The sequence below is a fragment of the Hemiscyllium ocellatum genome, chromosome 10 (assembly GCF_020745735.1).
Source record: "Hemiscyllium ocellatum isolate sHemOce1 chromosome 10, sHemOce1.pat.X.cur, whole genome shotgun sequence".
Lineage (NCBI taxonomy): Eukaryota > Metazoa > Chordata > Chondrichthyes > Orectolobiformes > Hemiscylliidae > Hemiscyllium > Hemiscyllium ocellatum.
Genome location: NC_083410.1, coordinates 88,670,388 through 88,685,094, shown reverse-complemented (window position 1 = coordinate 88,685,094; position 14,707 = coordinate 88,670,388). Strand labels below are relative to the sequence as shown.

Here is a 14,707-nt window from a genome sequence, read left to right as displayed (position 1 = left end):
CTCCCTTCCTCTCCTCTGCCCTAGCCTATACTCTATTCCCTTCCCTAGTGCCCCAGTACCCTTTTCATTCTGCCAGGCATCATACCTTCATATACCCTCCACCCTGACTATTTTATCCTCTCCTTCCCATTATTGTCCAATGTCAATATTTGTGGTTTTTCCCTAGCTTCTCCTTTTTAGTATTCTCCTTCTGTCTCTGCCTCCCCTTCTCAAGTTTTTATTTTCCTCTGTCCCTTCCCTTGCCATTCTCTGTCTACCATTTCTATAAACATTTCCTCCATCCTTTTATATTGACTCCCCTCCTCTTACTTGTGTATTTCCTGTTGCTCATTCCTAATGTCCCAGGCAAGTCTCACCAGTGATTCCAGGCTTTAAACTGAGTGTATCACAGCATAGAATAACACCGGAGGAGGCCATTCAGCCCATCGAGTCTGCACCAGCTATTTCAAAGGGCAATTCAGGGCGTCCCATTCCCTGATCTCTCCTCCACACTTTTTTCCTCTTTCACAATATCTTTTTCCCTTTTGAAGACTGCCGTTGAAATCTAATTCCATCATTCTCTGTTCGTATACTTCTCATGTTGACTGGTTGTTGCATAAAAAATCTGTTTGCTGTCATTGTTTTTTACTTTTGCTAGTCACCTTTTTGATGAGTGTCCTCTGGTTATTAATCCTACAGCCATTGGAGATGGATTTTCTTCTTTTGCCCTGTCTACGCCCATGATGGTTTCAAACACCACCAATTAATTCATCTCTTTTTTTTTGCCTTTTATAGTAATTATTGCAGCTTTAGTCAATGTATATAAATGTAATTTCCTCAGCAATGGAGCATTCTAATAAATTTCTCCGAAAGCTTTGCTGCATATTTCCTGAGGTGTGACGCCCAGAATTGGTTACAGTTCTCAGCTACAGCCATGGTGTGGCATAGATAGCTCAGTGGTTAACACTGCTGCCTCACAGTGTCAGGGACAGAGGTTCAATTCCAGCCTTGGGTGACTGTCTGTGTGAAGTTTGCGCATTCTCCTCATGTCTGCATGGGTTTCCTCAGGATGCATTGTTTTCCTTCCACAGTCCAAACATGTGCAGGCCAGATGCATGGGCAATTTAGAATGGCCAATAGTGTTCAGTACATTAGTCAGAGGGCAATCGGTGTGGGTGGGTTTCTCTTCGGAGGGTTCGTGTGGACTTGTTGGGCTGAAGGGCCTGTTTCCATACTGTAGGGAATCTAATCTAAATTATTGCTTTTTAGGAGTTTAACATGGCCTCAACTGAGTGAATGACCAGAATTGGGGAGGCACAAAATGTTATTCACATGCAATTCTGCCCTGAAGTAGGAGCAGGGTCTATAGCAAGCTGTTTGATTGGGTACACCAGGAAATTGTTGATCACTGAAAAGGAGTTGAAAGGTTCCAGGCAGGGAGGTAAGGATGTAATTCAGGGAGCAAGGCTGACTTAGTGTTCAAAATGGTGCTGTGTAGCTGCTTTGTTGGGAAGGGAGCTGAACTATACAGATCCTGTGTAGGGGTCATGAGAAGGAGTCCAGTGCAGTTGGATGGCTTTAAGCTGTCAGAGTTCTAGAGCAAATTCTAACAACGGGATAAATGCTGGGGTCAAGAGTCAGAGTCAACGATTTTACCACTTTGAATGAATGAATGAATCTGTTTTGGGGGAGTAAGGAGGGACTTGTAAGAAGCCTACAAGCATTAAGACATCAGTGTAGATTAGAGTGTGTGAATTGAAAACTCTCAGGCTGTACTTGCTAGATACCACAGAGCAAGAATGAATCTCGAAGTGGAATAAGCTGGAGGCAGTTTTAGTTTAGTGGAGTTATGGTTATGAATGAGTGATGGGATGCAGTTTGAGTCCAGGGGAGTGGAGGCCCAGGAAGGGGCAGTGATCAACTCGACCGAGTGCAGTAATGATGGAAGGCTCTTGAGAGAGATTTTCAAGGCGTGTTTAAAAAAAAGAGGATTTTCATCCCCTGTCAGGCTTAATGAGATTTGTTCATCCATTGTGTCATAAACATTTCCGGCTTGATCAGATTTGTTATTTGTTCTGGACTGAGGAGTTCAGTGACAGTCTATTACTCATTTGCCTTGTTAATCTGAAGGAGTTGGAAAATACAATATATTGTAGGTTTATAACACTGTTCCAATGTTGTGTAGTAAAGTTTACTGTTGTTCAAATCCATGGAATCATGTGGCTTTATTCTCTTAGTAAGTTCCTGGTTCTTGCAGTTTTAAAAGTAAACATTACTCATCCCTGGTACTCATCCTATTATGTGACCGTGTTGGTCCTGCATTGTAACACAGGGCAAGGAAATTCTTAGTGACTTCTCCAAGGTTTGAAAGCAAGCACATGGTTTAGAGGGAAGATGTGCTGAAATCACAAAGGGTTCCATTCCTTTTAACATAGTTAGTGGGTGACCTTGCATCTAACATCAAATTGGTTGCTGTAAAAAGCCAGATCAAGTAATGTCACTTCTTTGTCAGGTTTCTGCTTTTGCTTTTCATTGCCAGGCTGTCCGGGTTGGTCCTGCGGTGGTTCTTGAGGTCTTTGAAAGGTCTTTCAACTCCCCCTCCCACATACAGGTCCTGGGCCTCCTCCATCGCCAAACCCTAACCACCCAACGCCTGGAGGAAGGATGCCTCATCTCCCGTCTTGGGACCCTCCAACCCCATGGATTTCACCAGTTTCCTCATTTCCACCCCCACCCCCCACCTTATCCCAGTCCCTAGCTTCCAACTCAGTACTGCCCTGTTGACCGATCCATCTTCCTTCCCACCTATACACTCCATCCTCCCATCACTTTCACCCTCACCTTCATCAACCTATTGCATTCGCAACTACCCCCTGGCCCACAAGTCTCATTACTGATCCACTGAACTAATGTCTACAGTCATCTTTTGGCTGTCAAAGTTCTCCTTCACAAAGCATATGTGGGTATTATAAGTTCAATATGTCCAAAAGTACACGATGCAGAACACCAGTTGGCTTGGCCAATTCAAAACTTCCGTAATAAGATTAGATTACTTAGTGTGGAAACAGGCCACTCGGCCCAACAAGTCCACACCGACCCACAACCCACCCATACATTTACCCCTTACCTAACACTACGGGCAATTTAGCACAGCCAATTCACCTGACCCGCACATCTTTGGACTGTGGGAGGAAACCGGAGCACCCAGAGGAAACCCACGCAGACACGGGGAGAACGTGCAAACTCCACACAGTCAGTCGCCTGAGTCGGGAATTGAACCTGGGTCTCAGGTGCTGTGAGACAGCAGTGCTAACCACTGTGCCACCGTGCCACCCACCAATAAGGGAGCTCCTGTGTGTGTAATATCTAGACGACTAGTGAGGAACAGTCATTTTTGTATCATTCTGAAAGAGCTAATGTTGAGCTGCTTTGAGCTCCACTCAGTTTGATGCCCTGTCACAGTCTCTAGGTGAAAAGTAAGCAGCCTTGCACAAAATCCTGAGGAAACAAACATGTCATCCTGCCTTCTCCTCGCTGTAATTCTTCCTAGCTAGTTAATGTTAATTATACCCAATCGTATCATGCAATTAATTATGCTTTGTTATATAAGACAATTGCCTCTAGTTGAGACAATATGAATGTTTAATTATTAATGGTAGATAATAGACTGACTCCTAGATATGGTAATGTCCCTACGTTCTAATCAGAAGATTCTGGGTTCAAATTCTTGCTGCCCCAGAGGTGTGTCATAACCTATCTGAACAAGTTAGTTAAAAATAAAGGGATAATTGTGTTGTCCCTTTCTCTGAGCCAGGAGACCAGAGTTCAAATCCCGTCTCCTCTAGCCATCTGTCCTAATGCATTTGAATCGGTTGGTTTAAAATATCTATACACTAGATGTTACTCACTGGTGCATTCTATGGTGCAAAGGTAAGCACTGTATACTCTGAATCCACTGATATGAGTTAAAATTTCTGTAGAACTTTATTTCAAAGGGCTCTCGTCCCAACCTCTGAACCAGAAGGCCTGGGTTCTCGTCTCCTCTGCCCAAGAGGTGTATCATAACTCGTCAGTGCAGGTTGATTTTTGTTTTAAATCCACAAGTAAGGATTGGTGATGTGAACTAGCCCAGTTTCAACCAGTGGTTGTGACATGATGGTAAAACAGCTCCCTGGCAATACAATAGTGACCTTCATATTAACTGTAAAATGAAATATAAAGAAAAATGACATAGGAAATCGATCACTCAGTGCATGTATTTTTGCAGAGTAACTGAAACTTTCAATATGGCAGCCAGGAAGTGCACGGTAAAAGTGCACCATCTATTATACTGCTAAATTGCAAAAACTCTGTCTATTAATTGAGACCCTTTACCACATGCAAATAATCGGCCTTATACCTGTTTGAGGCCTCCACTGCGATACTGATTTGCTCTTCTGCAAACCAGCACTACCCACAACAGTGGGGGTGGGGGGGGTTAAAAAAAAAAGGCCTGGCCTAATTCATGATCTCCAAAGGTATCACCCGATCAGTGCACAATCAACAGGGCAAAATTCAACAAGCCTAAGTTTCCATGATTTTGAAGACTAAAATTGAAGATATTCAAAATACTGTTGCCTGTGTCCCAATTGCACCAGATTCCAATTCCCCAATACCCTTACATGGTCTAACATTGTTTTAAAGTCTTCCTATTGCTTCAAGCCTCACTACAGCCTCCAGTGACCACATGATCATGCAGCCTTTTATGCAAACCCTTCACTTCTACCTCCTCTACCATTGGCAGATTTTGAATATCCTTTCTGCTTGCCACCTGCCTCTTCTTTTTCTCTTTAAAATGTTCCCTCAAACCTAATTATTTAGCCGAGCTTTTGGTCATCTGTCCTAATACCTCATTCTGTGTCTCAGCCTCAAACTATGTTCAATGCTCCTTTTGAAGCATCTTCATGCCTTTTATTTTGCATTAAAGGCCCCTTTTTTTTTATAAAAGTGAGTTGTTGATTTGAGACCTGAAAATTGAGAAACTTTGGGAAGGGAGGGAATTGAGGGCCTAGTAACTCTGAGGAATCTATGGAGAGTCTTAACTTGGTTTTGAAGTAATGAGCAAAAAAAAAATTCTGTTCTTTCATCAGGAGGAAGATCTAGAAGAGGAATGCAGGTGCCACTGAAATAACTTTTCCTCTTGGACAGCATTGGGAAGTCAAAACAATCAAGAGGTGACACAAAAAAATGGAGAATCCTGTGGAGCAAAGCAAGAGTTTGAGTCATAAAGCAGCCAATGAGACTGGGAAGAGGAATGGTCTAATCAACACCAAAGACTTGGCAATAGATGGCAAGGATGGATTGGGATCCATTTACTCAGCTCCTCAATACCAGGAACACATATTGGGGAGCTTCCCATCTCACAACTACATTGAGAGGAGCAGGAATGACTCTGGCCAGCAACAAGTCCTCAACCCCAGCACCTTGCAGCACAGCGTTGAGGCCCAGTACCGACCCAATATCATTTTGTACTCTGAGAGCATGCTGAGACCCTGGAGTGAGAGCAATAGTTCAGATTGCTGTGAAACAACTTTCATTGAAAGCAGGTCCCCCACAAAGGATGGGCTGGATTTTGGAGACAGCCAATTCATCGACCTATCAGCTGATGACAATAAAGTCCAAACCCTGTCTTACGATGTGGATGATGAGGATGACTTCCAAGAGCTGGAGGTAGGAAACATTTTTCAAATTGTTACCTCAGACTCTGTCCTGGGTTTGAGCTGCTGAATGCTTGATAGACAAACAGTGAAGTGAAGGGAGTCAGAGATGGGCTGGATAAGTAGAGGACAGAGATCTCTCACAGCTAAAGAGCCAGAAGCTGGGAAGGCCCATGACAGTGTTGTAAAAATTGTCAACAATCCAATATGTACTGAAGGTTGTGTTCACTGAGCAGATTTCAGTGTACATTTTCCCACTTTCACTGAGGAATAATGAAAGGGGTTTTAGGAACGAGTTTTTTTTTAAATAACAACTTGCATTTATACCCTCTAAATCAGCGTTAGTGTGCATGTGTGTGAATTCATAGAGTATAGCTTATCATTACTAGGATTGGGGAGTTTATAGATGCAGATCACCATGTGGGAGTCTGATGTTTTGGTGATAACAGGGACCTGGATCAAGTAGAAGCAGGACTGCGTGTCAAATATGTTTGGGTACAAATGTTCAAACCAATTGGATGCGAGATTAGTTTTAATGAGTGATTTTTCAATTACCCAACCAAGGATACTGGTGAAGAGCAGTGAAGGGAAAATGTTCCTTAATTGGGTAGAGTTTCCTAGAGCAGTATGTGTCTAGTCCAACAAGAAAGGCTGCACTGTTGTATCAAAGTGTATATGTGCACAGATCATTGAAGGTGGCCAGATAGGTGGAGAGAGCAGTTAATAAGCATAAAGCATCCTGGGCTTTATTAACATGGACAAAAGTTACAAATGCAAGGAAGTTAGGTCAAAACTGTTTAAGACATTGGCTAGGCTTCACATGGAGTATTGTGCACAGTTTTGGGTGCCATACTATAAGAAGGATATGTGAGTGTGCAGACAATATTTATAAGAATGGTTCCAGCGATGAAAACATTCAGTTATGAATGTAGGTCAAAGAATTTGGAGTTGTTCTCCTGGGTGAAAAGAAGGCTTAGCAATGTGGTAGAAATTTTCTAAATTGTGAGGTGGCTGGAGAGGGAGGGAGGGTAGGGAGAAACTGAGAGAATCCTAGATTCTGTGTAATGTAGGTCGAGGCCATTCAACCCATCAAGTCTGCACGGACCTTCTGAAGTGCTTCTCAGCCAGACCCAGCCTATCCCCATGTTTCCCATGGCCATTCCACCTAATCTGCACATCTTTGGACTGTGGGAGAAAATTGGAGTACCTGAAGGAAAGCCACACAGATACATGGAGAATGTGCAAACTCAACACAGACTGTCACCTGAGGGTGGAATCAAACCCATGTTCCTGGTGCTATGAGGCAGCAATGCTAACCACTGAGCAACTCTACTGCCTGGTTCTTGATTATAAAAGATCAAGAATGAAAAGGCACATATTTAGTGATTTGGAAAATAAGCAAAGGCGATGTGATGAGGCAATTTATCCATTTAACTTCCAGAAAATCTCCTTAACCTTGTAAGCTGATAACAGAAATTTAAGATCATTAAACAAATAACTATGAATTGTTCAGGTCTGGAATGCACTGCCTGAAAGTGCGGTGACACCAATCTAGTTGTGCCATTCAAGAGGGCATTCTATTTATTTACACAAGAAATAATGTGTAAAGGTACAGGGAAAAGGCAGGAGAATGGCACTAATTCCTGCTTTTCATTGGGAGAGCCAGTGCAGGGATGATGGTCCTAATAGCCTCTTTCCGCACCATAACATTTCAGTGATATCACACTTTTGACCACCCCAGGACATTCCCGCAGAGTTTTACAGCCCATTAAGTGCTTTTGAAGTGGCATAATTTTCACAATACAGGGGAACATGGCAGTCATAAACAGCTGTAGGATAAGAACCAGGTCATGTGCGTTAGGTCAAGGAATAAGCATTGCCCAGGAAACCTGAAGAGAACTTCACTGTACCTCATTGGATCTATTCTGTCCATGTCAAAGTGCAGAGAGAACTCAGTTTAATGTTTCATCCACAAGACAACACCCACTGACCAGTACCACAAATCTACTGCTGCACTGGGGTGTTAGTCTGCTCAAGTTTCTGCAGTGGATATTGAACCTGCAACCTTTTAGCTCAAGAGTAAGAATTCAGCTCACTGAGCCAGAGCCACATTTACAAGTCATGTCAGGGCTCCCTCCAGCCTCTTCCTATTAAACTAAACTCAGTCAAAAATGGAGTAAAAAATGAGGTCTGCAGATGCTGGAGATCATAGTTGAAAATGTGTTGCTGGTTAAAGCACAGCAGGTCAGGCAGCATCCAAGGAATAGGAAATTCGACGTTTCGGGCATAAGCCCATTCCTGATGAAGGGCTTATGCCCAAAACGTCGCATTTCCTATTCCTTGGATGCTGCCTGACCTGCTGTGCTTTAACCAGCAACACATTTTCAACTCAGTCAAAAATGGAGTCATTATCATCAAGACCAGATTGATGAACTGTTCTATTATTGAAGTCATAGAATTACCTTTCGGTTCTCACATTAAATTCTTTTTTTTTGATGGAAGTGAAAGCAAACACAGTTCTGTGATATGAATCAGATTGCCAGTAATTACTGTGTGGGAGTTGATTGTAGGAAGAAGTCATGTTAACAATGTCATTCCCTGAAAAACTTTGTAGCTTTCTGAATTTAAATGAGGCGATTTAACCATTTAACCTCAAAAATACCTTCAACCATCTAACCAGAGAACAGAGATTTAAGGTTGTTGAACAAATAACTAGAGGCAAGGTGAGACTATTTTTCGCAGATTGAAAAATTAAGAACTGGAACAAACTCTTTGGAAAAACTGGTGAAAATAGATTCCACAATAAATTTCAAAAATGAATTGGATGTTTACTTTAGAATGGCATGTACCTGGGCTGTGAGGAAAGAGCAGGAGAGTGGAACTAATTGGGTAGCTCCTTTCAAAGGACATGTATGTCTCTGTCTCTGTAAGCATGCAGATATGAGGATGATGTGCGCATATACACATCTATATAAAATTATCCACCTTTCCCACCTCCAGTATCTGTTTAAATAACGAGAATTTTCTACTGCTCTGTCTAAACATATTCCAGGCATTGATCACTCTTCATAAATAATGGTCTGTCTTAAATGTACGTTTTTTACTAACCTGAACCCATGTATTGCTTTAAATTAAAGCTGGGAATAATTTACACTTTCCACCCCCATGACTCTAATCTATTTTTCTCAGACACCACCTCTCCAGGCAAATAAGCCAATGATTTCTGGTCTGCCTCATAACCTAGTGTCTGAGCTATCTGCCCCATAGCTCTTCAATGTGCTGCCTTCACCATTTAAATGTCTCCCTTGTTTCAGTGATCAGAACTGGATCCAGTTCTCAACGTGCAGTCTACCTAGAGTTCTGTTTCATAATTGGCTGCCCCTATCTCCAATCTACTGTGGTGGCAACAATAGCCCAGATATTGGAATCAGGTTGCTACTCTACTTTTTAGTAATGAGCTTCCTCTTCCAATCTAGGAGTGGTGATCCTGGCACCTTTAGGAATGCAGAGTGTAGCTGGACATAGATTCCCCTGTAGTGCAGGATAATCATGGAATGTCGAGCCAGATCCCTTTTTTTTACAACAGACTGTGTGCCAAGTTCTGAGATTTCAATATCCAGCAGACTGCTGTAAAAGGGTAAATGTTTAAGGCAAGTGTGGGGTTAGGGTGCCAGGTAAGTGATGGTATGCTGTGGGTATGCCAAGTGAGAGTGGTTATGTCAGGGTCAGAGGTGGTAGAGGATTGGGGTGATGTTGAGGCCAGTGGGAGTTAAGGCTCAAGGGAAAATGTGGTGTTAGTGCTGGGATTTCAGACCAGTGACAGGAGGGGTTTCTATGTCAAGAGGATGGAATCGCATTGGGTTGGGTTGAGGGATCTAGTCAGGACAGGGTTGTTGTCAGAAATATTCAGGGAAGCTATAGCTGGGTGAGTAGGTGGTGCTATAAATTGGTCTTAATATTTCACCTGTAGTTTTTATTGGTCCCAGGTAACTCAATGGAAACCATACTCTCCCTGTTCTCTGCCATTTTGAATTATTTCAGGGGCATATGAGTGCAGGAGAATTGCCCAGCAGAATTTCCAGTTTCTGGGAACTTCCAACAACAGTCTGCATGACTGGGACTCTGAAGTGTCCCATGACAACATTAGTCTCCTCTGCTGCATAGGTTATCCAACCATGCTATTGGCCTCACTGTCTGTGTTGAGCATTAAGTTAATGGCAACAGTTTTCAATCAGTTACGACTTCTTTTCTGATTGCATCAATCCCATTTTCCTTTTAGGTCTGCCTTTTGATCTATTGCAATCTATTCCCATTGCTATCCCTAACACATTAAAGTGTCTGGTGTTCTTATTATCCAATTAGTTTTTGGCATTGAGTTCAGCTACACTAAAGTTGTTACTCATCAAAAATTTGACATGTTAACCAACCAGCATCTTCCCATGCTGACTACTGTTTACCAGGTTGTTATTATTGTCTTGTTCATTCAGATAGTCAATGCATTTTATGGGATTTAAGGTAGAACTAGTAGATCTATAACTGCCTGTGTCTGCTTCCCATTTCCCGTCTCCTTCAGCTTCTTGTGTCTGTGCAGTGTCCATTAATTCACTGATAATGAGTATTGCTGAAAAAATGGCAGCATAGCAAATCTTTTCATCCTGCAACAATTTCTACTTCTCAGAAAAGAATGCCAATTGGTTTATAGAAATCACCAGGGACCCAGTCTCCCCAGGCACTTGCTGAATTCAAAACCGTTGCAATACCTGTATATGTCATGTGCAATCCCTGTACCTACTCCTTAACTTGCAGAGTCTTCCACATGAATATATACTGATTCTAACAAGAGTATGTGAGCTACTTTGCAAGTCAGCCAGATAGTTTTAAATTAGTTAAAAGTTTAGCTGGCAGCACATTAAGAATTGTTCACCAAGCGCTGTCCAACCACAAAATCACATTCAACATAATACATTATATTCTGAGTTTTGCAACTGTAGGCTGGTTGCTTATAGTTAGTAGCCTACCTATTGGAAACAGCCAAAGGGATGTGTTGTTTAATATGGTCTGCAGGCCTGACATTGCAGCAGCATTGCAGTTCGTACAGTCATTGGTGTGGTTGGCAGAATTCTGTTAGTAGAATTTAATATAAGTGTTGTTGCTGCCTTATAGCAGCATGAAATAGAATCCCTACAAAGTGGAAGTAGGCCATTTGGCCCATCAAGTCAACACCAACCTTCTGAAGGGCATCCTACCCAGACCCACCTCCCCAATCCTGATAATACCAAATTTCCCGTGGCTAACCCAACCATCCTACACATCTATGGACTCTATATGGGCAATTTTCCATGGCCACACCACCTAACCTGCACATCTTTGGACGGTGGCAGGAAACTGGAACATCTGAAGGAAACTCATGCAGAGACAAGAAGAATATGCAAACTCCACACAGACAGTCGCCCAAGGGTGGGATCGAATGTGGATCCCTGGTGCTGTAAAGCAGCAGTGCTAACCACTGAGTCCCCATGCCACCCAAATGGCTAGTACTACCTATTGCTCAAAGTAGCTGTCTGATAATGATTGTTCATCCCTCATAAATCCACTCTGTATAGTGTCTCTTAGCTCTCAGGAATAAGTGCCATGTATTCTTGGAGATATATTCCTTCGGAGTCTATTAAGCCCAAATGGTAGCTCCATAGCGAAGGTTATTATTTTATTTTCGTTCTCAGAAGGCGTGTGTTTCATGCCTTCTCTTGCGACTACTCAGAGGCAGTTACCATTCAGAATATTTGCAATGTTATGCAGAGTCTCTGTTTTAAACACTTGGAACTTTTAATTTCTTAACACCTTTCGTAGCCATTCCTCCTACAGCTTTATCAGCTTTCATCTCCGTGCTGTTGGTATTGGCTGAGTCAGAAGATCATGCCTTCAACCTGCACTTCAAAGACTGGAGCCCACAATCCAGGCTGAAACCCTGTGCCAGTACAGAGACAGTGGTGTGTGCATAAAGCTGTCAGTGTTTGCTCTGAATAATAATCTGAAACCACGTCCATCCTCCCAGATGGGCATCGGAGATACATAAAAGATTAACAATATCAAAGATAAAGCAGGGGAAGAATCTTTGATATTCTAATCAACAATTATCCATCAAACAATGTCACTGAGAGGAGTTACCTACTCCTAGTGGTCAACAGTACACAAAAATGTCCTTCGGTCCATTGAGTTTGTGCCAGTCAAGAGCAACAGCAGGAAACAAACAGCCTTAAGTCTTGGCACTGCAAGTGTGCATCTAAATACGACCTACATGTTATGGGTGTTTCAGCGTCTACCACCCTTACGGGCAGTGAGTTCCAAATTTTCACCTTTTTTTCCTTTCATCCCCTCTAAACATCCTGCCCTTTTCTTTAAATCAATGCCCTTGATCATCAAGGCTCTTTTTTGACTTCTCTATTCTATCTATGACCCTCGTCATTTCATACATCTCAATCATGTTGTCCCTGGGTCCCCTCCGCTCCAAGGAAAATAATCCCAGTTGTCCAATCTCTCTTCAGGCTGGGCAATGTCCTCTGAGCTTATGGATCTTAGACAAATTTCAGTCTTGCATGATCAGCATTATTCCGTCAAAATTCCTCAATTATCCTCCCTTCATTTTTCTCTGAAAGAGATTTCTCCAATTCTTTTGCTCTGCACGTGGCATTGTTTGTGTGAGAGTTATAGATGTAGTCTTTAGTATCGGCTACCCCAAGTTATTTCAAATCACCCAGTTCTTTGCACCACACCTCAGAAAATATGTAGCCCTTCCCAGGCAGATTCACCAGCTAAAAAGGCTTCAGGTTGCATAGACCACATTTGTATTCCCTTGAGTAACTGTAATGGATAAAAAGGTGACCTCATTGAGGTGATTAAGAACATAAAAACTAGGAGCAGGCGTAAGCTTTCTGGCACAATGAGCCTGCTCCGCCATTCAATAAGATCATGGCTGATCTTTATGTGGACTCAGCTCCACTTCCCTGCCTGTTCACTATAGCCCTTAAATCCTTTACTGTTCAAAAATCTATCTCTGCCTTAAAAACATGCAGTGAGGTAGCCGCACTGCATAAGGAATTCCACAGATTCACAACCCTTTGGGTGAAGAAGTTCCTCCTCAACTCAGTCCTAAATCTGTTCTGCCTTATTTTGAGGCTATTCCCCTCCTTCCGCACACCCCCCCCCCCCCCCCCCCCCCCCCCCCCCCCCCCCCCCCACAAGTTCTAGTTTCACCTGCCAGTAGAAACAACCTCCCTGATCCTATCTGATCTATTCCCTTATAAAATTGTGTGTTTCTGTAAGACTCCCCCTTCATTCTTCTACAGTACAGATTACAGTAACAAGAGAAATTACTTCCTCCTGGTGACATTCAAGAGCAAAGAGCATAATTTTAAAATTACAGCTGGTCTGTTCATGATAGCAAGGATTTCCTCAAAGGCAAGTGAAATTCTGAAACTTTCCCAACCCACCAGCATCATACTAGATCAGTTCAAAATGGTGAAATTCAGAAGGGATATATTTTTGTCATTGAGAGATATGGGACTAAAGTGGAGAAATGGAAGTAAAATTTGGATTACCCATGGTCTGATTGGCAAATTAGGGATAAGGGGCTTATTAAATTTTACTTATTCACAGGATTTGCTCTTCACTGGCTAGTGCAGCATTTATTGTCTATCCATCATTGTGCAGAGGGCAGTTAAGAGTCAACCATATTGCTGTGGGTCTGGAGTCACATGTCGGCCAGACCAGGCAAGGATAGCAGTTTTGTGAACTCAATGAGTTTTTCCAACAATCAGCCATAGATTCAGTCCTCATTAGATTCTTAATTCCAGATTTCCTTATTGAATTCAAATTCCACCATCTGCTGTGGTAAGGCTCAAATCAAAGTCCCCAGGGTAGAATTTGGGTCTCTGGGTTAACAGTTCAGTGATAATACCCTTAGCCCATTGCCTCTACTTTGATCTATCGGCCCTATGATCTCTGAAAGCCACAAGTCACTTAGGCTGACATTTAAAATGCAATTCTTCCCCAAAGGATGGAAAATAGAACCTCTCTTTAACTGTCTAGCCAGAAATAAACTTGGCCCCATTAGTGGGGCTTGAAGTTTCACCAAACATTCATAATGAGATTTCATGGCATAGGCTGGTCGGCAAAGAGCCTAGGGCGTGAATGTATTAAAGCCTTTCATGCAGTGAAACAGATCCCAGGAGTTTCACATTTCAAATGCTGAAAAGATGACTGAGTTGTCAGTTGTAAAACTCAGCCATCTGTTCCACTGAGCAAAGGCTGAACAGATGGCTGGCCTGTCAATGAAAGGCAAAAAGCACTTGGTTCAACCAATACATGACAGTCGTAATCATATTGTTCAATACAAAAGAATATTGATCCACTGGATAAAGTACCCTAAAGCATCTGAATGCCTTCACTTTGCTGGTCAATTTTATGGCCACTTACATTTGTACGAACAACTGCCTATGACCAATCACAGTAATGAAATCACACTTTAATTAAAATGTTGTAGAATTTTTTTCAAGTGTCAAGTTGTCAACACATTTTCAAGATTTACCTGCAAAATAGGACCCCCAAACCTAGATAGGCTTCTGACATGTTTCACAATGCATCTGACCTGAAATGAACCATATCATCTTCAGAAGATTTCCAAAGTCAACAGCAACCCCTTGGAGATTGCAAGAGCTCAGAAAGCACCGCACCTGCCATGAACCCAGTAGTTTTGGGGATTTTTGAATGAATGTTAACAACATTTCACCAATGTCCTGCATCCTTGAAAATGGAAGAAGGTGGAAATGGGAGCAGACATCGCAGAATTGGCTCTCCTTCTCTTTTATCTATCCCAGCCTGATGCAGCAGCAAAATCAGGGTCCCACTAACCTATAGTGTCTCGCAGTAATAGTGATCAGCCATTCAGCTCCTTTTCCTCCATTGTAATAGGTCCTGGCCAATCTGCTCCTTGACTCCATTGACCTGCCATTGCTCTATATCTACCAATACCTTTA

The 14,707-nt window shown here is 42.4% G+C and overlaps 1 protein-coding gene across 4 annotated transcripts in view; it reads left to right on the top strand.

The window, feature by feature from the left end:
• LOC132819499 (synapse differentiation-inducing gene protein 1-like) overlaps positions 1–14,707 on the top strand; it is a 66,033-nt gene that overhangs the window by 15,476 nt on the left and 35,850 nt on the right. For all 4 annotated transcript variants that reach the window (XM_060831046.1, XM_060831048.1, XM_060831047.1 and 1 more), the window contains exon 2: positions 5,109–5,688. In XM_060831046.1, the coding sequence (XP_060687029.1) occupies positions 5,206–5,688 (483 nt within the window). In that variant the 5' untranslated portion in view covers positions 5,109–5,205. The remainder of the gene's footprint in view (positions 1–5,108; positions 5,689–14,707) is intronic.